Consider the following 25,672-nt stretch of genomic DNA (forward strand, 5'->3'; position numbering starts at 1 on the left):
CTTTGCTCGTATAGGTCAGCATACCTATAGTTAAAATGTTGATCGGAAATAAGTACCTGGGTATATAGGCGAAGCGGAATACATGAGACTTGATTCAACGATAACTTCATGCATCATTTACAGATCCTGGAGCGTCACTTTGGAGAACATAGTAACGGCGCATCTGTTGACGACATTTGGGATATAGCCAGAGAAACGGTCTTGACAGGAGACAGCCAAGCACTGGAAGCTGATTCATCATCTGCTAAGGTGATAACCTGCACTCCATGTTCAATATAAGTAGTTTTGCTCGGGGCTGTGGTTTCTTGGTGAGCTTTGATCCTACCTGTTGTTGGCTACCATTCCATCTGGAGCAGTTGTAGTGTTAGGAGAGGTTGCATGGATAGGTTGTCTGGCAGATGTCACATATATTTCACATAGATTTCACACATTTAAATGCTGCAGTTTTCAATATGATTAATAGAAGAGGAACACCATTAGGCTGTTACACTTGAAGAACTTAGAAAACAGGTTCACAAATTTGTGCCCTATTTTGCTCACGACAGTTGCGCAGTATTTACTTTTGAATTATTTGTAAAAATCTGGGAACTTTCGGTCACTTTTATGTCTCACCTACTGACCCTCTGTTTCAACACTGAAGGCTGTGAGCCTTTATTGAGTGCTCTCAGAGTCCTTTGACACTTTAATTGCGCACAAAATTTGTCCATCAGGATGCGGTAGGGCTTACAGGAGTGGATATGCTTGGGCTCAGAATTGTGTTCCTTATTTCATCGGCCTAAAGAACAGCACGTGAATTGGGAAGGTGAAGGTGATGTGCTACAGGGAGTTCTGGCTGGATGCAGTGCAGTGGAAAAAGGAACAGCTGGCGTGTGCTCACCATGAAACGCTGTACTCTCTCTCTCTCTGTGTTATATATATATATATATATATATATATATATATATATATATATATATATATATATATATTAATTATATATAATTAATATATATATAATTCAGTGTACGTTGATATCGGCTATATGGGAGTACTAGGCAGCTCGTTGTGCTTCCTATAATAAGTTAGTGCGAACAGAGGACTCCAGTGCAGCCAACATGCTCAAGTTGGGCGTGCTATAACTGCATAGAGTGCGGAGGAAGATGCGCGTACAGAGACACTGAAGAGACAATATTTATTCTGCATTGGTGAATCGGCCTTTCCCATTGCAAAAAAACAACACTTTTACGACGAGAAAACGCTTGCTAGCCCAGAAAGCGGGTGATAAAGAAATACGGGTGGCGCGGCCGCTTTGCAGCTCCCGCACCAGCCCGCCACGACGTCAAGCATTTTTACTGCACCTGCTAGTGCCTAGGAAATGATTTAGTGACAAAAATTGACTGAATTGTGTTCTAAAGGAGCGAAAGACAGAATGTGACAAGCTTACTATGCCAGCGCCGCCAAATGCGACAGATCGCACTGAAATTTGTGACGTCCCCATGACGTGCCCGCGTGTGTGTCCCGGCACGAAAATTAAAAAAAAAATAAAACTTTGATCTTCATTTTCTCTTCGAATACATAATCAACGTATCATTATGACATTACCGACAGCAGTTTTTAAAACGCGACTTTATTATTGTAAACTGCATTGTTTCACTTTAGTGTCCATCTAACGAGTAGCAGGATGAATAAAGTGAAGTAAATCGCAGTTTTACTTGCAGAGCCTTGGTGGCTCTTAGAAATAGTGTTTTATTTCCTCCTGTAGCATGCTACTTCAAACTGAATAATGTATTTTACTAAGCTGTCCGTCTGTTCGAATTGACGAACTCGTGAACCAGATACAAGTCTGCTATCTGCCACAGGCAATTCTTAAACATTTTTAAAGTGTTCGCTGACACAGCTTTTATATTATTCGCAGTAAAAGATCCTTGAATTCCTATGATCAAGTGCAAACTACTGTTAACTTCTGTGATAGTTTGCAAATGAGGTTTGCGTTTGATGACTCTCTGAGTTTGAAATACAATAAATAATATTACCATTATTCTGTCAAATTGTAACGCGTCTCATTTACATACTTTGCAAATTAGTTACGCTTTGCATTCTTTGTACAAATGCAGCATTGAGTTCCCTTGCATGTTTTGATGAAGGACAGTACATAAGTAGCTATATCTTATGAAAGACATGCTTGGGTCTTGAGGAAAAGAAGTGTTATATTTCTGTGTGTATGAAGGTATATATATTGTGCACGACCATGATGCACTATATGTATATATATATATATATATATATATGTATATATATGTGCGCGTGTATATATATATATATATATATATATATATATATATATATATGAATATATATATATATATATATATATATATATATATATAATATATATTTATATAACATGTGCGTGTGTTATGCCACTCTGCATACATCTCATAAGAAGCCAACAAACACTGACACCAAGGACAACATAGGGGAATTTACTTGTGCATAATAAATGAAATAACGAAACGATGTAATAATGGAAATGAAAGTGGAACAAAAAACAACTTACCCCAGGTGTGGAATGATCCCAGAACATTCGAAATTCACGTGCGATGCTCTACCAACTGAGCTACCGCGGTGCCGTTTCCCCACCCACTTTCTTGGTTATATATGTTTCCTAGTAGAACCCTGGGAGTGTTAGCCAGCACCCCCACTCGCAGACCTTGGTGGCGCATGTGGAACATTCTTTCTACCACAGGCTTCACGAGAACGTGATCTTCTTTTTTGGTGAAGGACACCGGTCAATAGAACCACACCTGCTACCTGAAGGCCAGATTCAATACCCTGATTTATTTATTTTATTTATTTATTAGTTACCTGCATCACCCCGTAGGGCATTACAGCAGGGAGGTTACAAGCTTGAATCAATACATCAACAAACTATTTCAACGGGTGGTAAAAAGCATCATTTTCTATAATATATACCATGGTCGATGGCAAACTGTTCCAATCTCAAACAGTTCTAACAAAAAAAGAATAACAGAAGACGTCACCCCTACAAGAAAATTCCCTGACCTTCAAACAGTGGTCAAGTCGCCTCGATATAGAGTGTGGTGCCTGGATATATTTTTCGCGGTTTATGCCTGTTTTAGAAGAATAAATATCGTGGAAAAATTTTAAGCTAATATGCCTTCTACGATCCTTCAGCTCTTGCCATTTGCTAGAAGAGCGGGGTTCACCGAGGGGCCCTCTTTTTATTAACAATATTGTTACGTAAGAAGACGCAAATGAAAAGCTATATACAAGTATATTTACAACGTAATACGCCGCACTTGGCCAAGAAGCAACAGCCCGCGCTAGCCTCCAATCGTTGTCGTCGTCTTCATACTGCTCGCCTCTTCGTCATCGGTAATACTATTCCGTAGCACTACCCCCGGCGGCAAAAGCGCCGTCCCAGAGCGACTAAAGGCCGGACTTGGAAACAGTGTAGTAGGCCTTGAGCCTACTGACGTGCACAACATCACTAGGTGCCACAGTAGATGACGAGGTTGAGCTCACAGGGGCAATTTCGTACGTCACAGGCGTCACCCGGCGCAGCACGCGGTAGGGCCCTGTGTATCGCGAAAGGGGCTTCTCTGAAAGTCCGACGTGACGGGAGGGCGACCAGAGGAGCACGAGCGCACCAGGCGAAAACTGTACGTCAGGGTGGCGGGCGTTGTACTGACGCTACTGAGTGGTTTGCGAGTCCGTCAGTCGAGCACGGGCAAGCTGGCGTGCATGGTCGGCGAGAGTGATGGCGTCGCGCGCATATTCGCTTGTTGAGATCGAAGCAGGAGGAAGTGCCGTGTCAAGGGGCAAGGTCGGTTCGCGACCGTAGAGCAGATAAAAGGGAGAAAATCCGGCGGTGTCGTGCCGGGAAGAATTATAAGCGAATGTGACGTAAGGAAGGGCAATGTCCCAGTCGCGGTGGTCCTTGGAAACGTACTTTGACAGCATATCGGTAAGAGTACGGTTTAACCGCTCTGTCAGGCCATTGGTTTGAGGAAGGTATGAGGTAGTCAGCTTGTGTTGAGTGGAGCAGGAACGTACAATGTCGGCGATAACTTTCGAGAGGAAGTTACGACCACGGTCAGTGAGCAGCTGTCGCGGGGTGCCATGAAAAAAGATAATGTCACGCAAGAGAAAGTCCGCGACGTCAGTGGCGCAACTGGTAGGGAGAGCCCGCGTGATAGCGTATCGGGTGGCGTAATCAGTTGCGACGGCTACCCATTTGTTCCCAGAGGATGACGTGGGAAAGGGACCGAGGAGGTCTAATCCAACACGAAAGAACGGTTCCACAGGGACAGTGATCGGCTGGAGATGACCGGCAGGTAGCACCTGAGGTGTTTTCCGACGCTGGCAGGTATCGCAGGCAACAACATACTGTCGGATGGAGCGAGCGAGGCCAGGCCAATAGAATCGGCGGCGGACGCGGTCGTACGTGCGGGTTACGCCAAGATGTCCTGTAGTAGGTGCGTCATGCATCTCAAAGAGCACAGTCTGTCGTAGATGTTTTGGCACGACAAGAAGAAGATCAGATCCGTCAGGAAGGAAGTTCCTTAGGTACAGAATGCCGCCCTGGAGGACATATCGGCGAACGGATGCGTCGGTAGGTGTAGAGCGCAGACGCTCGATGAGTACTCGCAGCGATAGGTCTCGGTACTGCTCATCGGCGATGTTAGCGAAGGCAGACACAGAGAAAATGCCGTCGGCGGTACTACTGTCGGCGTCGTCAGGCTCGTCTACCGGGTAGCGAGACAGGCAGTCAGCGTCCTTGTGTAGTCGGCCAGATTTGTAGGTGACAGAGAACGAATATTCTTGGAGGCGTAAGGCCCTGCGACCAAGTCTTCCTGAAGGGTCTTTCAATGAACCAACAAAGCGCGTGATGGTCGGTGATAACGGAAAAGGGTCGGCCATATAAGTATGGGCGGAACTTCGCAACCGCCCAAACTAGGGCCAGACACTCACGCTCAGTGATGGAATAGTTGCGCTCCGCGGGTGAGAGGAGCCTGCTGGCGTAAGCGATAATACGGTCGTTGCCGCGCTGGCGTTGTGCCAGTACTGCGCCAATTCCGTGACCGCTGGCATCAGTACGAACTTCGGTAGGCGCAGAAGGATCGAAATGGGCCAGAACGGGAGGCGTTGTGAGAACGTCGATTAGATGCGAGAATGCAGAGGCCTCGTTATCGCCCCACTGGAAAGGAGCGTTGCCCTGTCAAGCCCTGTCACTCAGGTTCAAGAACAAGCCGCCACTCAGGGTCATCACGGGATGACGTGGATCATCTTTTTTTTGCATTCTGCTTGCCCCAGAAGTCGATACTGCAGCATGAATAGAATATGTGGACCTAGGCGGAGTAACAATGCGCCACACCCCCATATTAATAACCACAGCACAAAAACCTTCAAGGAGCGGCAAATTCTGGGAGAAAGTGATGCATGCCACAGAGTTGATTAAAGGCTGGCGCGCGTCGACGTAAGAAAATGAGGCGTGTATTATGATAATCACTGCATAATTTCAAAATTTAAAATTCGTAATCAGGTCCCTTTTTCAATTTTGCAATTTTCAACAATTGAAAAGGTTGACGATCAAAATAATAACCTACATCCCTACATCCCTACAGCCCCTAGATTTATTTTCTTTTAGAGTGCAACAAACCTGATCAAATTCGCGGCAGTGGATTCCGAGTAAGAGAATTTCTCCGGTATAATTCATCTACATATCATCGCCGGAACATGACCAACCAAGCATTTTCCGCGTGAATCAGCTGACAACAGTTCCAATGCGCAATCATGGGTCACTCTTGAGGCGCGATGGACATCATACTCAACGCGCTTGACCAGCGCTATAAACAGAGTATTTCACACAGTGTACCTTGACATTGAAGGAAACTAAACAGATGCGATATGCTGTAAACTAGGTCGCTGTAAATAAACTCCCTAGAGCGAAACTTCTATATAAAAATGTTTTGCAGACAAAACGCCTGTTTCCGTACTTTCGCGCAGTCCTTTGCCAGTGTAATCGAGCTAGCATACTTCAACGTATTATAATAAAAAGCACCTAAACTAAATTTAGCATATTCTAAATTTACTGGATGCAATCGTTCTCGAATTGTTTTTTTTTATAATATCACCTACAATGTTGTTTTGCTTTCTATAAATGCTTAGTGGACAAGAACTTAGTTTTTTTGTTCTTGCCGAATAAACAGCAAGCTCCTGAAATAAAGGGTGTTGTCCGTTTTTTGCAATAAAGCTACTTCAAAGGTTCTCTGGCGTGTTTTTGTCTCCTAGTGTGCCCTAAAAATGTGTGTTATGATTTGCCAACTAGTCCCGAACAATATTTTGATCAGCCTTATCGGTATTATTATTTCCTAACGCATCTGCGAAATTCTTTGGACAGGATGGGCAAGCTATCTGTATTGTGCTTTCTCATTAACATTTGAAACGAGCTAGCATTGGTGCAGTCATAAAGACATTCCTCGTAATATTTATCATTGTTTTGTTCTATTGCGCAGAAGTGGTGACCATGTACTCGTCCTCGTTGGTTAACTACCCCACCGAGAATACATAAGGATTTGCAACGCAATTTGTGCCTGGTTCTACGGCTACGCGCCCGCTGACAGATGAGTATCCTTAAATCTGCAGTTTGAACCAGTGCTTCCAGTTGTTTGTGGTAAATGTGGTTTCAGAGGGCACAACAAAACTGCACCTTATGAAGTGATCAATCCGTGGTTTGCGAGTATGTCGGTGTCACCTGCTCTTGCTGCTAGCACACTGAGAACTTAGTGTTGGTCATCATTGATGTCGCGAAGGCACGTTTCAATGCTGTCCATTTCTGTTTATGTGCACAATGCCCAAAAATGTAGTAACGCCACAGTGAAACAATGGTGAAACGACTGTACCGCGTTCGTTAGCTTCGTATGCTGCCTCTTTCGCGGACTGCTGCCTCCGTAAGCGCAGCAATGTCTCTTCGGTGCGGTGTTTAGTAGTCGTGACCGTCCTACAGGTTAAACTGTCGTGCACTATACAAGTCTCTACGCTGGACGCACTGAAGTCGGCAATGTCTACATGCCCCGTGATCGGTTACAAAGTGAACCTATGGCCCTATGAATTCTGGCAGGCCAAATCTCTGTTCACATTGTCTTTCTGCTTAAACTATTGGTCACGTGTCGTCATAGCACGCTATGTATAAATGTGGGAGTCGTCGCGGACTCGTCAGTTGCTCCATTAAATTCGATCAGGTTTGTTGGGTTTAAACGAAAAAGTTAAAATCTAGCGGCTGTTCGTACTGAATTTTTGATTTATGCCATGAACGTTTTCAATAATATTGTTCAAAATCGCGAATTTTCTTAAAAAGAAACTCTGAAGTTCGTAGAAATTAAAAAGAATATCACAATTCTGTGAATTGCATCTAATAGTACATCTATAGCGAACAAAATTTATGCATTATACAGGGCCTTTAATTGTGCCATTATTATTTCAATAGGACTTTTGTCAACCCCTCGTAAGCACTGTAATAAATTTCCTTAAGATACAAATTAATATTTCATATTCGTCCGGTTTGGATATCTATGGGACACAGTGTAGGGAACTACGATATCTGTGCTCGATGAAGAGCTACAAATTTATCAACTTCATGTTTCTCGGTTTTGCAATGTTACGAATTTTTAAAAATCTTCTTACAATACTCAGATCTTAAATTGAAAATCCGCTTCCTACAGTCACCAGTAATTAGGTCTTTATCGCAAATTCAACGAATTTCATTAAAATAGGACAAGTGGTTATCACAGAAAAGTGTTTTTGTGTCTTCAATGTATCTGAATAGGTGGTGTCGAAGTCGGGCCAGAGCTAAAGCTTCTAATACCCATGCCGATGTGTTTTCTGCTCATTTCCGACAATGTTACATTGGTCACGGCGGGTACAGTGCTCAGTAATTGAAACGCGATAAACAAAACGCAATTGCTAGCGAACCTCATTAAGCCTCAATCCGTCAAAAAAGCTCTCGTTTAAAGTGAAAGCATATGTCCCATGAAGCAGAAAATTGTAGGGGTCATGAGGCAAGTAGTGGCCCAATACTTCACAAGGAAGGCCAATTCGTAATCTGCTGAGGATGGCAGAAAACTAGGTTGGATGATGAAATGAGGAAATTTGCAGGCGCAAATAGGAAACCGGTTGATGCAGGACCGAGGTAATATGAGATTGTCGGTTGAGGCCTTCGTCCTGCAGTATAAATTCATAAATATTGCCTGATGATGATCATGATAATGAGGCAGAAAAGCCGGCGTTATCCGCAACAAGTGGCAGGAAGAATGATCGCCAGCGTTTTGAATATTTCCATGTGAAAATAAAAAAAACAAGTTAGAGTAGCGTTACTTAAGGTGGAGTAAAGTGAATTAAGCGGAAGTGGATTAAGGTGGATCAAGGTTGATAAGTGGGCATGAAGGTAGGTTATCTTAGATTAAAATGAATTAGGGTACATTAATGTGGACTCACATGTAGTACCATGCATTAAGGTGTATTAATGTATGTAAGGTGGATTGGGGCAGTGTAAAGTTGATTGCGTGGACTACGGTGGCTTAAGGCGGGAGAAGGTGGCCTTCCTACTCAGATCACTAAAGGGTGCTTATGTAACTGTTGGATGTTCTGGTATACCACAGTCATTGTCCGTTCAGCGATGATGCAATAACCGCCGGCAGCTATACGCTCAGGGTATCGTATTTCAACCGCTAGGCACTGCACATAGCGTGACAATTTAGTGCACTGCGCCGGGCTCCGAAAATCACGCTTTTTTTCTTGCGCCGGTAAGGTGTAGCTTCTGTCTGAGGTCAACACTGGAATTATTAGCTGCTGCCGCCTTACGACCTCGCTGTGTAAATTCATGTAGCATTACACTTCACTCTTATGTCGATGTTACTTGGGTTTGATTTTGAGCTTTTCAGTCTGAAGTTAATATTCCTAGCGTTATATAAGCTTGAGTATTCATATGTCGCTATACGGTGACATTGAAGTGTCGGTTTTTCTCCGTACAGGAACAGGAACTGGGTGACTGGAGAAGTAAATAAACTTTATTTGGGTGAAATTGTGCTCATAACAAAACTTCTGGCGAACACTATTCGGCAGCGGCGAAAACGACATGTGGATTCGAGCATGGGCGGCAAGGAGAATGCCAGCATTCTCACCAGTCTGGTATTAATAACCCCGACGCCAAATGTACTAGCACATGAACATCGCACAGCGCGCACATCGGCTGACAAAGGGGGCCCACTGTTCTATCAAACATATCTCGAACGCGCTACCCACGCGTGCTGTAAACGAGTTGAAGACGGTGTTGCACATAGAAACGGACACCAACAGAAATAAGCGCACGTGGCAATATTTTGAGCCTCTGAGCATAGTATCGATGTTTGAAGCACAGAACGAATGTTTTGTGTTTCGGAAAAATATATTTCATGTCAAATATGCAACAATTTTCATCGTAGACAAAGTTGCCCTACGTTAAGGTTTTGTGTTCTGTAGGTCAGCACACCAATCAGCAGTTGGAATGCGTTGGCGAGTGCCTTCATATTGTTGGCCACAAATTGCTCTTTGCTCGTATAGGTCAGCATACCTATAGTTAAAATGTTGATCGGAAATAAGTACCTGGGTATATAGGCGAAGCGGAATACATGAGACTTGATTCAACGATAACTTCATGCATCATTTACAGATCCTGGAGCGTCACTTTGGAGAACATAGTAACGGCGCATCTGTTGACGACATTTGGGATATAGCCAGAGAAACGGTCTTGACAGGAGACAGCCAAGCACTGGAAGCTGATTCATCATCTGCTAAGGTGATAACCTGCACTCCATGTTCAATATAAGTAGTTTTGCTCGGGGCTGTGGTTTCTTGGTGAGCTTTGATCCTACCTGTTGTTGGCTCCCATTCCATCTGGAGCAGTTGTAGTGTTAGGAGAGGTTGCATGGATAGGTTGTCTGGCAGATGTCACATATATTTCACATAGATTTCACACATTTAAATGCTGCAGTTTTCAATATGATTAATAGAAGAGGAACACCATTAGGCTGTTACACTTGAAGAACTTAGAAAACAGGTTCACAAATTTGTGCCCTATTTTGCTCACGACAGTTGCGCAGTATTTACTTTTGAATTATCTGTAAAAATCTGGGAACTTTCGGTCACTTTTATGTCTCACCTACTGACCCTCTGTTTCAACACTGAATGCTGTGAGCCTTTATTGAGTGCTCTCAGAGTCCTTTGACACTTTAATTGCGCACAAAATTTGTCCATCAGGATGCGGTAGGGCTTACAGGAGTGGATATGCTTGGGCTCAGAATTGTGTTCCTTATTTCATCGGCCTAAAGAACAGCACGTGAATTGGGAAGGTGAAGGTGATGTGCTACAGGGAGTTCTGGCTGGATGCAGTGCAGTGGAAAAAGGAACAGCTGGCGTGTGCTCACCATGAAACGCTGTACTCTCTCTCTCTGTGTTATATATATATATATATATATATATATATATATATATATATATATATATATATATATATATATATATATATATATATATATAATTATATATAATTAATATATATATAATTCAGTGTACGTTGATATCGGCTATATGGGAGTACTAGGCAGCTCGTTGTGCTTCCTATACTAAGTTAGTGCGAAGAGAGGACTCCAGTGCAGCCAACATGCTCAAGTTGGGCGTGCTATAACTGCATAGAGTGCGGAGGAAGATGCGCGTACAGAGACACTGAAGAGACAATATTTATTCTGCATTGGTGAATCGGCCTTTCCCATTGCAAAAAAACAACACTTTTACGACGAGAAAACGCTTGCTAGCCCAGAAAGCGGGTGATAAAGAAATACGGGTGGCGCGGCCGCTTTGCAGCTCCCGCACCAGCCCGCCACGACGTCAAGCATTTTTACTGCACCTGCTAGTGCCTAGGAAATTATTTAGTGACAAAAATTGACTGAATTGTGTTCTAAAGGAGCGAAAGACAGAATGTGACAAGCTTACTATGCCAGCGCCGCCAAATGCGACAGATCGCACTGAAATTTGTGACGTCCCAATGACGTGCCCGCGTGTGTGTCCCGGCACGAAAATTAAAAAAAAATAAAACTTTGATCTTCATTTTCTCTTCGAATACATAATCAACGTATCATTATGACATTACCGACAGCAGTTTTTAAAACGCGACTTTATTATTGTAAACTGCATTGTTTCACTTTAGTGTCCATCTAACGAGTAGCAGGATGAATAAAGTGAAGTAAATCGCAGTTTTACTTGCAGAGCCTTGGTGGCTCTTAGAAATAGTGTTTTATTTCCTCCTGTAGGATGCTACTTAAAACTGAATAATGTATTTTACTAAGCTGTCCGTCTGTTCGAATTGACGAACTCGTGAACCAGATACAAGTCTGCTATCTGCCACAGGCAATTCTTAAACATTTTTAAAGTGTTCGCTGACACAGCTTTTATATTATTCGCAGTAAAAGATCCTTGAATTCCTATGATCAAGTGCAAACTACTGTTAACTTCTGTGATAGTTTGCAAATGAGGTTTGCGTTTGATGACTCTCTGAGTTTGAAATACAATAAATAATATTACCTTTATTCTGTCAAATTGTAACGCGTCTCATTTACATACTTTGCAAATTAGTTACGCTTTGCATTCTTTGTACAAATGCAGCATTGAGTTCCCTTGCATGTTTTGATGAAGGACAGTACATAAGTAGCTATATCTTATGAAAGACATGCTTGGGTCTTGAGGAAAAGAAGTGTTATATTTCTGTGTGTATGAAGGTATATATATTGTGCACGACCATGATGCACTATATGTATATATATATATATATATATATATATATATATATAGGGGTTTTCTTCAAAGTTCAGCACGCAGGACCCGACGTAACATACGCAGGAAAGAGACGACGAACTTTTTGGAAGACTTTTTTTACTTAACGTTTTCGGCTGGTGGACCAGCCTTCGTCAGAGTACAGTGACCAGCCTTCGTCACTGTACTCTGACGAAGGCTGGTCCACCAGCCGAAAACGTTAAGTAAAAAAAGTCTTCCAAAAAGTTCGTCGTCTCTTTCCTGCGTATATATATATATATATATATATATATATATATATATATATATATGTATATATATGTGCGCGTGTATATATATATATATATATAATATATATTTATATAACATGTGCGTGTGTTATGCCACTCTGCATACATCTCATAAGAAGCCAACAAACACTGACACCAAGGACAACATAGGGGAATTTACTTGTGCATAATAAATGAAATAACGAAACGATGTAATAATGGAAATGAAAGTGGAACAAAAAACAACTTACCCCAGGTGTGGAATGATCCCAGAACATTCGAAATTCACGTGCGATGCTCTACCAACTGAGCTACCGCGGTGCCGTTTCCCCACCCACTTTCTTGGTTATATATGTTTCCTAGTAGAACCCTGGGAGTGTTAGCCAGCACCCCCACTCGCAGACCTTGGTGGCGCATGTGGAACATTCTTTCTACCACAGGCTTCACGAGAACGTGATCTTCTTTTTTGGTGAAGGACACCGGTCAATAGAACCACACCTGCTACCTGAAGGCCAGATTCAATACCCTGATTTATTTATTTTATTTATTTATTAGTTACCTGCATCACCCCGTAGGGCATTACAGCAGGGAGGTTACAAGCTTGAATCAATACATCAACAAACTATTTCAACGGGTGGTAAAAAGCATCATTTTCTATAATATATACCATGGTCGATGGCAAACTGTTCCAATCTCAAACAGTTCTAACAAAAAAAGAATAACAGAAGACGTCACCCCTACAAGAAAATTCCCTGACCTTCAAACAGTGGTCAAGTCGCCTCGATATAGAGTGTGGTGCCTGGATATATTTTTCGCGGTTTATGCCTGTTTTAGAAGAATAAATATCGTGGAAAAATTTTAAGCTAATATGCCTTCTACGATCCTTCAGCTCTTGCCATTTGCCAGAAGAGCGGGGTTCACCGAGGGGCCCTCTTTTTATTAACAATATTGTTACGTAAGAAGACGCAAATGAAAAGCTATATACAAGTATATTTACAACGTAATACGCCGCACTTGGCCAAGAAGCAACAGCCCGCGCTAGCCTCCAATCGTTGTCGTCGTCTTCATACTGCTCGCCTCTTCGTCATCGGTAATACTATTCCGTAGCACTACCCCCGGCGGCAAAAGCGCCGTCCCAGAGCGACTAAAGGCCGGACTTGGAAACAGTGTAGTAGGCCTTGAGCCTACTGACGTGCACAACATCACTAGGTGCCACAGTAGATGACGAGGTTGAGCTCACAGGGGCAATTTCGTACGTCACAGGCGTCACCCGGCGCAGCACGCGGTAGGGCCCTGTGTATCGCGAAAGGGGCTTCTCTGAAAGTCCGACGTGACGGGAGGGCGACCAGAGGAGCACGAGCGCACCAGGCGAAAACTGTACGTCACGGTGGCGGGCGTTGTACTGACGCTGCTGAGTGGTTTGCGAGTCCGTCAGTCGAGCACGGGCAAGCTGGCGTGCATGGTCGGCGAGAGTGATGGCGTCGCGCGCATATTCGCTTGTTGAGATCGAAGCAGGAGGAAGTGCCGTGTCAAGGGGCAAGGTCGGTTCGCGACCGTAGAGCAGATAAAAGGGAGAAAATCCGGCGGTGTCGTGCCGGGAAGAATTATAAGCGAATGTGACGTAAGGAAGGGCAATGTCCCAGTCGCGGTGGTCCTTGGAAACGTACTTTGACAGCATATCGGTAAGAGTACGGTTTAACCGCTCTGTCAGGCCATTGGTTTGAGGAAGGTATGAGGTAGTCAGCTTGTGTTGAGTGGAGCAGGAACGTACAATGTCGGCGATAACTTTCGAGAGGAAGTTACGACCACGGTCAGTGAGCAGCTGTCGCGGGGTGCCATGAAAAAAGATAATGTCACGCAAGAGAAAGTCCGCGACGTCAGTGGCGCAACTGGTAGGGAGAGCCCGCGTGATAGCGTATCGGGTGGCGTAATCAGTTGCGACGGCTACCCATTTGTTCCCAGAGGATGACGTGGGAAAGGGACCGAGGAGGTCTAATCCAACACGAAAGAACGGTTCCACAGGGACAGTGATCGGCTGGAGATGACCGGCAGGTAGCACCTGAGGTGTTTTCCGACGCTGGCAGGTATCGCAGGCAGCAACATACTGTCGGATGGAGCGAGCGAGGCCAGGCCAATAGAATCGGCGGCGGACGCGGTCGTACGTGCGGGTTACGCCAAGATGTCCTGTAGTAGGTGCGTCATGCATCTCAAAGAGCACAGTCTGTCGTAGATGTTTTGGCACGACAAGAAGAAGATCAGATCCGTCAGGAAGGAAGTTCCTTAGGTACAGAATGCCGCCCTGGAGGACATATCGGCGAACGGATGCGTCGGTAGGTGTAGAGCGCAGACGCTCGATGAGTACTCGCAGCGATAGGTCTCGGTACTGCTCATCGGCGATGTTAGCGAAGGCAGACACAGAGAAAATGCCGTCGGCGGTACTACTGTCGGCGTCGTCAGGCTCGTCTACCGGGTAGCGAGACAGGCAGTCAGCGTCCTTGTGTAGTCGGCCAGATTTGTAGGTGACAGAGAACGAATATTCTTGGAGGCGTAAGGCCCAGCGACCAAGTCTTCCTGAAGGGTCTTTCAATGAGCATAACCAACAAAGCGCGTGATGGTCGGTGATAACGGAAAAGGGTCGGCCATATAAGTATGGGCGGAACTTCGCAACCGCCCAAACTAGGGCCAGACACTCACGCTCAGTGATGGAATAGTTGCGCTCCGCGGGTGAGAGGAGCCTGCTGGCTTAAGCGATAATACGGTCGTTGCCGCGCTGGCGTTGTGCCAGTACTGCGCCAATTCCGTGACCGCTGGCATCAGTACGAACTTCGGTAGGCGCAGAAGGATCGAAATGGGCCAGAACGGGAGGCGTTGTGAGAACGTCGATTAGATGCGAGAATGCAGAGGCCTCGTTATCGCCCCACTGGAAAGGAGCGTCTTTTTTCAAAAGCTCGGTTAGTGGTCGTGCGATGCCCGCGAAATTTTTCACGAAACGGCGGAAGTAGGAACAAAGGCCGATGAAGCTGCGCACATCCTTGACACACTTCGGAACAGGAAAGTGCGTAACAGCATGGATCTTGCCTGGGTCCGGTTGCACTCCGTTCGCGTCAACGAGATGCCCAAGGACGGTAATCTGGCGACGGCCGAATTGACACTTCGATGCGTTCAGTTGCAGACCGGCGCGACGAAAAACGTCCAGGACTGCCGAGAGGCGCTCGAGGTGCGTAGCGAACGTTGGGGAGAATACTATGACGTCGTCCAAGTAGCACAAGCATATGGACCATTTGAAGCCGTGAAGAAGGGAGTCCATCATGCGTTCAAAAGTGGCAGGAGCGTTACATAGACCAAACGGCATCACTTGGAATTGATAAAGACCGTCCGGAGTTACAAAAGCAGTCTTCTCGCGGTCGAGATCGTCCACAGCAATCTGCCAGTAGCCGGAGCGGAGGTCAATAGAAGAGAAGTAGCGAGCACCATGGAGGCAGTCAAGCGTATCATCGATCCGAGGTAGGGGATACACGTCCTTTTTGGTAACCCTGTTAAGGTGCCGATAATCCACGCAAAAGCGCCATGAGCCATCCTTCTTTTTCACCAGTACAACCGGTGACGCCCATGGACTACATGACGGTTCTATGATGTTATTGGCAAGCATTTTGCGAACATCAGCGTGAATAACTTGGCGCTCAACCGGTGACACTCAATACGGGCGGCGATGAATAGGAGGGGCATCGCCGGTATTAATGCGATGTTTAACAGTTGTAGTTTGGGCCAAAGGACGATCGTGAAAGTCAAAAATATCGTTGTAGGAAAACAGAACGCGGTAGAGCTCACGAGCGTGCTCGGACGGCATGTCGGGCGCAATCATTTTCTGTAAGTCGGCGATGGTGCAAGTTGTCGACTGAGATGGTAGAGGAGGATCGGCTGAATGGCTGTCTACCTCAATAGATGCTATTGAGTGATCTTCGAATGAGCAAAGCTGGGCCAGAGACATCCCGCGTGGCAGCACTTGTGTCGTCAAGCCAAAATTGACCACAGGCAGGCAGACGCAATTAGCCGTAATAGATAAAACGGTATGAGGCACCGTGATCCCGTGTGTAAGGAGGACGTCTTGTATAGGAGCCGCGATATAGTGACCGTCGGGCACTGGTGGGGATGACACTAGGTCAACGTAAGTCAGTGCCGTAGGTGGCAAGCGAACAAAGTCGACGGAACTGAGGCGACTGGGGTGTGGTTCAGCGGGATCCAGAACAGGCAGGTCAAGGCGGAGAGTACTAGCGGAACAATCAATTAGAGCAGAATGTGCGGAGAGGAAGTCTAAGCCGAGGATGATGTCATGGGGACAGTGGGCGATGACCGTGAATAGCACAACTGTTGAGCGATCGGCGAAGGAGACGCGGGCGGCACACATACCAATTACGGGGGCTGTTCCGCCATCGGCGACACGGCCAACAAGCGTCGTGGCGGGCGTGATTATTTTTTTCAGGCGGGTACGAAAGTCCGCGCTCATTACCTACAAATGCGCCCCAGTGTCTATAAGAGCAGATACAGGAACACCGTCGACTTGCACGTCAAGAAGGTTCAGATGAGTGGGCAACGTCAGTGGAGGATTTGGCGGCGATGCAGCGCCTCGAGGTGACGCTGCATCATTCAGTTTTCCGGCTGGGAGCGGCGTCCGAAGGGAGTTGGCGAAAAGGAGCGACGGGGCTGGGGAGAGCGAGATTGTCGTCCTTGGGGCGAAGGTGAACGAGAATAGGGGCGGTTCGGCGCAGAAGAGTCAGTGGCGGCATAATCGGAGCGTGCGGCATAAGGACGAGAAGGGCCACCCGAGGGTCGAGAATAGGCAGTATAAGCAGACCGGGTCGGGGAAGTCCAGCGACTTCGACAGTGCCGAGAAATGTGCCCGATGCGACCGCAGTGAAAACAAATGGGCTTGTCGTCAGCAGTGCGCCATTCAGCTGGGTTGCGGAAACGTGGTGGATAAGACGATGCGGGACGGGGCGGAATCGAAGAAGCCGGATGGGTATCAGGGTGATGGGCCGAGCAGATGGTGTGAAGGCCCATATTTTCGAACTCCTGGCGGACAACTGCCTGGATCAGGGAAACCGTGACTGCCGGTGCGTTGGTGGGGCTGGAGTCGAAGGCAGCCGGATAGGCGGCCTCAATCTCACGCCGAACGATCTTGGTAATATCGCCGGTGTTGTTGGGACGAGGAGCGTCGGCACAGGAAGAAGTCGCTGGGGTGTTGGGCAAACGGGCAAACTGCTGATCGATACGTCTGCTTTTAGCGAGTTCCAGGCGGCGGCACTCTTTGATAACAGCATCCACCGTCGCGACGTTGTTGAACACGAGCAAGTTGAAGGCGTCATCGGCAATGCCTTTGAGGATGTGGGATACCTTGTCTGACTCAGGCATGTGTGCATCAACTTTGCGGCACAGAGCCAGGACGTCCTGAATGTATGTGACATAGGGCTCTGTTGACGTCTGCACACGGCCGGAAAGCGCCTTCTGCGCGGCAAGTTTGTGACCGTAGGGGTTGCCGAACAAGTCTCGGAGCTTTTGCTTGAACGAATCCCAACTGGTGAGCTCCTCTTCGTGCGTCCGAAACTAAACTCGAGGTGTGCCACCGAGGTAAAAGACTACGTTGGCGAGCATGATAGTAGGGTCCCACCGGTTATTGCGGCTGACGTGTTCGTACAGGCTGATCCAGTCGTCGACGTCGTCCCCATCTTTGCCCGAGAATACGCCAGGATCACGAGGAGCAGGGAGAGAGATGTAGGTCGTCGAAGTGGCAGGAGGGGTCGGAGGCGGCTGAGTCGAATTGTCATCGCCGGGAGCCATGAAGCTAGGCTCGACGTACCGTCCACTGCGAAGCTCCGTGACGAGGTACAGGGAACGTCCACCTCCACCAGATATGTTACGTAAGAAGACGCAAATGAAAAGCTATATACAAGTATATTTACAACGTAATACGCCGCACTTGGCCAAGAGGCAACAGCCCACGCTAGCCTCCAATCGTTGTCGTCGTCTTCGTACTGCTCGCCTCTTCGTCATCGGTAATACTATTCCGTAGCAATATTATAAGAAGCAAAGAAACAAAGACATCAAGGACAACATAGGCAGAATTACTTCTATTTATTGACTGAATTAAAGAAGTGATAAATTAACGCCAATGAAAGCGGACGAAAAAACAACTTGCCGCAGGTGGATATGTGTGTAGGTGGCCTTGAAGGCATTACTTTCTGAATCGCCCTCGTGTATTGCGAATGCAAAGCACATAAACAGCTGCACTTGAAATTCGAATTAAGGACTATCCGAATCGTCCCTGAAACTTTTTTCCTACCATAATTCTCCTCCAAAATATTACGTTGCACAAGTCACATACATGTATTTAAAATATTTACAAGAGAGACAGCGATGTATGATTAAGATGGCTGTCGAGAGCGATTCCACCTCTACACGTCAAATCATCGTCTTCTGACTGGCGCCGCTCTTAGTTGCACCGTAACATAACCCCCGCCTGCAAGGACGCCGTCTCGGCACTAACAGTCAGGCAGCTGAAGTCGGGGCAAAGTAAGGCTTCAGCTGAGGCACATGCACAACATCCGTGGGGACACGTGAGTCCAGCGACGCAGTCTCGTAGTTCACATCGCCAAGCTGACGCCTTATCATGTACGTCCCTGTGTAGCGTGGCAGAAGCTTTTCCGACAAGGCGACACGGTGACATAGTGTCCATAGGAGGACAACGGAGCCAGAAATTTGAATGTCCCGATGTCTGCTGTCGTACCAGATCTGCGCGGCCTTTGAGTGAGCCAGGAGCCGGCAATTTGCCGTGTAGTTCAAGCCCGCACGAGGACGCCTTGAGCGTATTTAGTGGGAGTGTTCGTCGGGGAAGGAAGCACTATGTCGAAGGGCAAAGAATGGTGACGGCCGAACAGAAGGTCAAAGGGTTGAAAAGCCAGCGGTGTCGGCTGTGGACAAATTGTAGGCCAAGGTCACGAAGGGTAACATGCTGTCCCAATCAATGTGGTCGTCGGAAACTTACATAGACTGCATTTCTGTCAAAGTGCGATTGAGCCACTCCATCAGTCCGTTTGTCTGCGGCTTGTAGGCGATGGAAAGCTTGTGCTCGGCAGAACAAGAGCGAAATAGGTCTTCAACTACTCAGAAAAGAAGGTGCGGCCGCGATCAGTGAGGAGCTGCCGGGGTGCGCTGTGATCCGCGACGACGTCATGTAAAAGGTAGCCTGGCCCCACAGTTACATAGCTTGTGCACAGAGCTCGCGCGATTGCGTACCGGGTCGCCGAGTCAGTCGCGACAATGACCCACTTGTTGCCATATTTCGACGTCGGAAAAGGGCCGAGAAGATAGAGACTGGCGCGAAAGAATGGTTATGCTGAATGTCAGTGGGCCAAATGAGTCCAGCGGGCAGCACAGCAGGTTCATTGCAGCGCTGACAGAGAGCACAGGCTGCAACGTAGCATTTTACAGAGTGGTACAGGCCTGGCCAGTGGAAGCGGTGTCGTATGCAGCCTTAAGTACGTGAAACGCTGAGGTGGCCTTCAGTAGGGGTGTCATGCAACTTCTTAAGAACTGATGTCCAGAGGTGGCATGGTATAACAAGTAAAAATTCTGGTCCATCTGGGCGTAAGCTGCGATTGTAGATAACGCCACGGAGCATTACCATGTGCAGCGTGGGCTCTGGATGTCCAGAATTGAAATGATCAACGAAAACACGTAAGAAGTCATCATGCCATTGTTCAGCGCAGATGTCGTGCAGATCAGAAATGGTCAGGAGGGAAGAGTAGGTGTCATGTGCATCATATTTACGGTGGTCGACAGGATGATGGGAGAGGCAGTAACCAAGTGTATTATACTTCGCAGCTGGTGTAAATTTTTGGCACTAGCATAATATTGTTGCTACCAAAAATTTACACCCGTAGCAAAGTAAAATACACTTCGTTACTGAAATATTAGCAGTGTTTTTTTATTTGAGCTCTGCGCCACAACCTGGCTGCATCAGGCAGGCCGCTCCCGTTTACGCCTCCGTACCAACGCCCCGTCACCTGCGTTTACCTCAATCCCGTACAAGCTAAACCTTTGTCTTGTTGCACATCCGCCTTTCATTCACTGAAGGAGATTATTAAGAAAACTAAAAACTGTAAGAAAGGGTTTCTGAGTACTCATTGTCTCCCAAGCTTTTTTTTTCTTACTGATCATGAAGGGAGTTCTGAAAAACATCAATGTGCCCGAGCAGCCAGAATCCTGCTATGCTTCATAGCTTAGTTGAAATACCTTTGTACTTTGCGAACGCTCTTCCTAGAGATAGCAGTCTTTCCTAAATATTTGGAAACCATGTGGTTCTGGATGTGCATCTCATTTTCCAACACGTAGGGTCTGTGGAATGTCATCTTAAAAACAAATTGCTCAAACACCACTTTAATCTTTATGAAATGCGCACCCGTACACAAAATCTGTTTGAGTGAAATCTCGAACTGACTTCTTTATTAAGCAAAATTAGCCTAGCACTCTCATTACTCCCATTATGCTTACGCACTTAAACAATGTCGCAAGAGCATGAGGCGACGTTAACCAGCAGATGACAGGTGCACTTACACTGGAGGACTGAAGAGCTCCTCAGGCTCAGTCACTGGAGGCTTTGGTCTGGGCTTTCTAGAGTACAGCGTGGACATGAAAAGGGCCATGAACATCGCCAGAATTCCTATAGCGAGGTACGTGGCTACGCAGAACCAGAACCCCATCTGCGGCAATACGCACAGATAATCACGATACGCACTTTCATTCTGGTGCATGGCGCAATAAGTCGCTTGGAAAAGTTAAATGATAATTCACACTACGAGCATGGGTCTCCCCTAGGTTTTAAACACAGAAAATTCTATTAGCAAGCATCAGAATGGAATTCCCATGTACGACCTTCTTTCGCCGCCTTGTCAATGTGGCATATTGCAAATATTGACACCGTTTGAGAGCCGGCCGTTGAGAGAGAGACAGACTCAAGTGAGAATATTTACATTATCATTCTGTCATCTCTATATAGATGTAACTTTCATATATATGCTCTGTGCTTCAAATAAATATTTGACTTGCTGGTCATGAATGTGTTGTGTTGCCTATTATTTCTGATGTCTGTAAATTCATGCTGGGCCCCGCAGTGAACAACATGGAAGTAGGAGAAATGACAATGAAATAGTACTGATTCTAAGTATGACAGGCGTGATACTAAAAGATTTATTAATAACTATGCCGACAGCTCCCGACATCGATAACACCCCCAATCTTGACCTTTAATTTATTCACAACAAATAGAAAAGTGACTTTATAGCAGCGCAGGTGCAGCACGACGTCTCTCAGTAATTTATTTCTCCTGTCTGGAAAATAATGCTGTACACTACAGTAAACAGCATGCAACTAGAAGAAACGACACTGCTGGCTGTCCTATTGTCTCTTCTGATGCTGAAACAAATGAATCGAATTGAATCTAAATGGAATGTTCTTTGCAGCAACTGAGCCATGATGAGCCCTGAGTAGCTCAGTAAAAAACCTTAGCGCTGCCACATTTTAGCCTCTGAGAAACAGAGCATCAGGAGAAATAGTAAAAAAAATCGTTGCACATGGCGTATCTCATGGATTTAAATACGTGTAACCCAAACACTGTTCTTCATCATGCCAGTGCGAGAGGTACGTCATAGCAATAGATTGAAACCGGCAGAGATATAAGGTTACATAGGACCGTGTTTAATAATAAGAGGGTATGATTGGTGCAACCAGTACGACGGAACATTTGCCTAGCCCCATTACGTCGTCTCATTTGTCCTGTTGGTGATCCTTTTCAATGTCACTCTCATGGTACCGACGCCAGCTAAATGGGGGCCACTTGTTATGGCTTGAGACGATCAACGTGGACAATATCAGACGACGTGGACGATAGGGAAGCATTCGTTCGAGCTACTTGATACGCGACCTGAGTGAGCTGTCGGACGACGTGGTATGGGTCAGAGTACCGGGAGAGCAGTTTTTTTGATAGGCAGACACGCCGTGCAAGAGTCCGTGCAAGGGTGACGAGGTTGCCAGCCGAGAACAGCACATCACGATGACGGTTGTTATAAAGGGACTTCTGTCTTGCCTGCGACTCAGAAAGGCGACAGTCAGCAATCTGGCGTGCCTTAGCTGTTGTCGCGATGGCGCCGCGAGTGTGCTCAGACGGGAACTCGAGAGCAGTTAGAAGGAGCGTGTCGAAAGAGGATATGGAACAGGGAGTTGAGAGCGGTGTCGTGACGTGGCGAGTTGTACGCGAACGTCACAAACGGGAGGGCGGAGTCCCAGTCACGATGATCTGAGGAGACATACATCGAGAGCGTATCTGTAAGTGTTCGGTTCAGGCATTCAGTGAGGCTGTTCGTTTGAGGGTCGTATTTTGTCGTTAACTTGCGTTTTGTGGTGAAATATTAAAGCAGGTCACCGAAAATCCTAGATAAAAAGTAGCGGCCCCAGCTGAGGAGCAGAAAAGGAGCTCCATGTTGTAAGATGGCGCCTATAGCAGGAAGCCTGCGACGTCGGTAGCGCGACTGGTCTGGAGGGCTCGTGTGAGCGCCGTAGCGGATCCAATAATCCGTTGCAACTGCAATCCACCTATTTCTAGATCTGCAGGTTGGAAAAGAGCCTATGAGGTCGAGGCCATCACGGTGAAATGGTTCGGCGGGTATATCAATTGGTTGGAATGTTCCAGCCGCAAAGAGAGAGCAGGCTTCTTTACGACGTTGGGACGGTTCGCAAGCAGCGAAATAATGTTGCATCGTGCGGTAGAATCCAGGCCAGAAAAATCGCCGCCGGACACGGCCATACGTCTTGAAAACACCCAGGTGGCCAGCAGTGGGTACATCATGGAGTTGCGCGAGCACAGTTGCCCGGAGATGAGATGGAACGACTATCGGCAGTTCATGTCTTTCTGGTCGCGTATCTCGGTGGTATAAGATGCCGCGTAGAATTAGAAATAAGCGAAGTGAAGGGTCTGACTGGTCAGGACGGAGGAAGCTGATAAGGTCGGGAAAAAATGTATCACATTCTCGTTCCTCGCCGATGTGGCGAAAGGCGGAGACTGAATATTCTAGCAGGTGTATCACGGGAGTGTGGAGCGTCGACGGGGTACCCAGACGAGTATTCTGCATCCTGGTGGAGCCTACCCAACTGGCACGCCACTGTAGAGATGAATTCTTGAAGACGTAATGCCGAGCGACCTAGAGAACCACTTATCTTTAAGTGTGGAGAGCCAGCAGAAAGCGTGATGTCCCATGGTGACAGCGAAAGGTCGACCATAAGTACGGCCAGAATTCATTCATTGTCAAAATGTGCGCTACCCACTCGCGCTCTGTAATGGAGTAATTTTATTCAGCGTGTGAAAGCAGGCGACTTGTGTACGCAATAACTCTCTCGTGCTCGCTTTGACACTGAGCTAAAATAGAGCCAACTGCATAGCCTATAGGATCGGTATGGACCTCTGTTGGGGCAGATAGGTTGAAGTGAGTGAGCAGGCTGATAAGGCATTTGAAGGCAGAAGCTTTGCAAGGTTCCCATGAAAAGGGTGCGCCTTCCTTGAGAAGGTGAGTCAGAGGCAACGTACGCAAAATTTCTGAAGAATGAACAGAAATAAGAGCACAACCCTACAAAGTTGCGGCCGTCCTTGCCACAGGTCGGTACAGGAAGAGCTAGCAAACCACGAACTTTTGCGGGATCAGGACGCACGCCAGATGAGTCGACGAGATGATCGAATATAGCGATTAGGCGGTGACCAAAGCGGCACATCGAAGAATTAAATTGTAGCCAGCAGCAAGGAAGACTGACAGAATAGACGAAAGGCTTTCAAGGTGTGTCATGAAGGTCGGCGAGAACACGATAACGTCGTCAAGGTAAAAAATACATATATACCACTTAAAGATGTGCAAGAGCGTGTCTATCATGCGCTCGAAGGTAACGAGCATTGCAGAGTCCGAACAGCATGACTCGAAAAAGAAAAGGCCATCTGGCTTAACAAATGCGGTCTTCGCACGGTCCATTCCATCGACGGCAATCTGTCAGTAATCGGAGCTCAGGTGTATTGATGAAAAATACTTCGCACCATGAAGGCAATCCAACGCGTCGTCTATGCTTGGCTGTGAATAGATATCCTTTTTGTTTTCTTGTTAAAATGTCGGTGGCCTACAGAAAATTTGCAGCTGGTGCCATTTTTTAATAAGACAGCAGGAGAAGCCCACGGGCGCCACGATGGTTAAATAATCTCCTTGGTAAGCATCTTGCCATCTCATGTTGTATCACTCGGCGCTTGCTGTATGACACGCGATAGCGCCATTGGTGAAGAGGTGATGCACCGCTGGTATATATGTGATGCTGCATAAGGGAGGTTTGACCCAAAGGTCGACCGTCAATGTGAAAAATAACGGAATAACATGCGAGCAGATGACGAAGAATGTCGGCTTGTGAGGGTGATAGGTCCAGGGATATCACCTTGGTAATGTCGTCATACGCTGGAGGCTGCGGTGCGGAATGAGCATTGTGGGCGGTGGAAGCATTGGTAGAGGATGAATGAGGCTATAGGGAAGAAAATAGGTACTCGTGCGACGGCGGCAGTGCGGCGACAGAAATGCCTTTGGTTAGTACTGGAGGACTGAATCCGACATTCAGAAGCGGACTATCAGTTTTGGTAGCCAATATTGTCACAACAGCAGTAGGAAATGACATGTGGTGCGAAAGCAAGGCATTACCACAGCTGTGACGTTATAGTAGCATCCGGTACACAGGGGTTGGGCCCAGCAGTGATACAGGTCAGTGTCTGAGGTGGTAGACAAACAAAGTCGGCAAAATAAAGCTGGATCTTCACTGTGTCGGGAAGATCGGTAATATGACGCAAACCCAATTGGCTACGCCAGCGGAGCAGTCTATTATAGCTGAGTGCGCAGTTAAGAAATCAAGGCCAAGGACTACCTCACGTGGGCAATGGTCAAGTACACGGAACTAAAGAGATGTGTGGCGACCACCGACGCTGACATGAGCGGCACACATTCCCAGTACAGCTGATGTTCCCCCATCAGCGACTCATGCTACGCGAGACTCGGCAGGTGCGAGAATTTTCTTGAGCCGCTTCCGGTGATAAGCGCTCATGACTGAGATGTGTGTGCCGGTGCCGATCAGGGCGGTTACAGGTAGAGCATCAACTTCCGCTGCATCAACTTCCACGGCAAAGTAAAGAGCGACATGGCGGATCGGGGGTCCAATGCAGTGTTGCCTGCGGTCGCTGCATTCGTCTGTTTTCCGGGGTGTGGTGATGAAAAACGACGGGACAGAGTCGTGTGTGATCTACGATCGTGCGGCTCGAGCATCTGGCGCAAGCAGGATGGCGCTCACAGTATGTCGGCTCATGCAGAACAGCAAATGGCTGGCGTTAGTTGTCATTGTCGCGGCAGTAAAACGTTGAGCGTGAAAACGACCCTGTGTTGATAAAAGCAATAGAGGAAATGTGGCCCACGCCGCTACAACGGAAGTGTATAGCCTGG

At 46.8% G+C, this 25,672-nt stretch overlaps 1 protein-coding gene across 1 annotated transcript in view; it reads right to left on the minus strand.

Annotated features, from left to right (window-relative positions):
• The window catches only part of LOC135916589 (prominin-like protein), a 189,800-nt gene that overhangs the window by 23,299 nt on the left and 140,829 nt on the right, over positions 1 to 25,672 (minus strand). The window contains exon 18 of the mRNA XM_065450023.2: positions 20,724 to 20,869. Within this exon, the coding sequence (XP_065306095.2) occupies positions 20,724 to 20,869 (146 nt within the window). The remainder of the gene's footprint in view (positions 1 to 20,723; positions 20,870 to 25,672) is intronic.

This window comes from Dermacentor albipictus, chromosome 2, assembly GCF_038994185.2.
Source record: "Dermacentor albipictus isolate Rhodes 1998 colony chromosome 2, USDA_Dalb.pri_finalv2, whole genome shotgun sequence".
NCBI classification, from domain to species: domain Eukaryota; kingdom Metazoa; phylum Arthropoda; class Arachnida; order Ixodida; family Ixodidae; genus Dermacentor; species Dermacentor albipictus.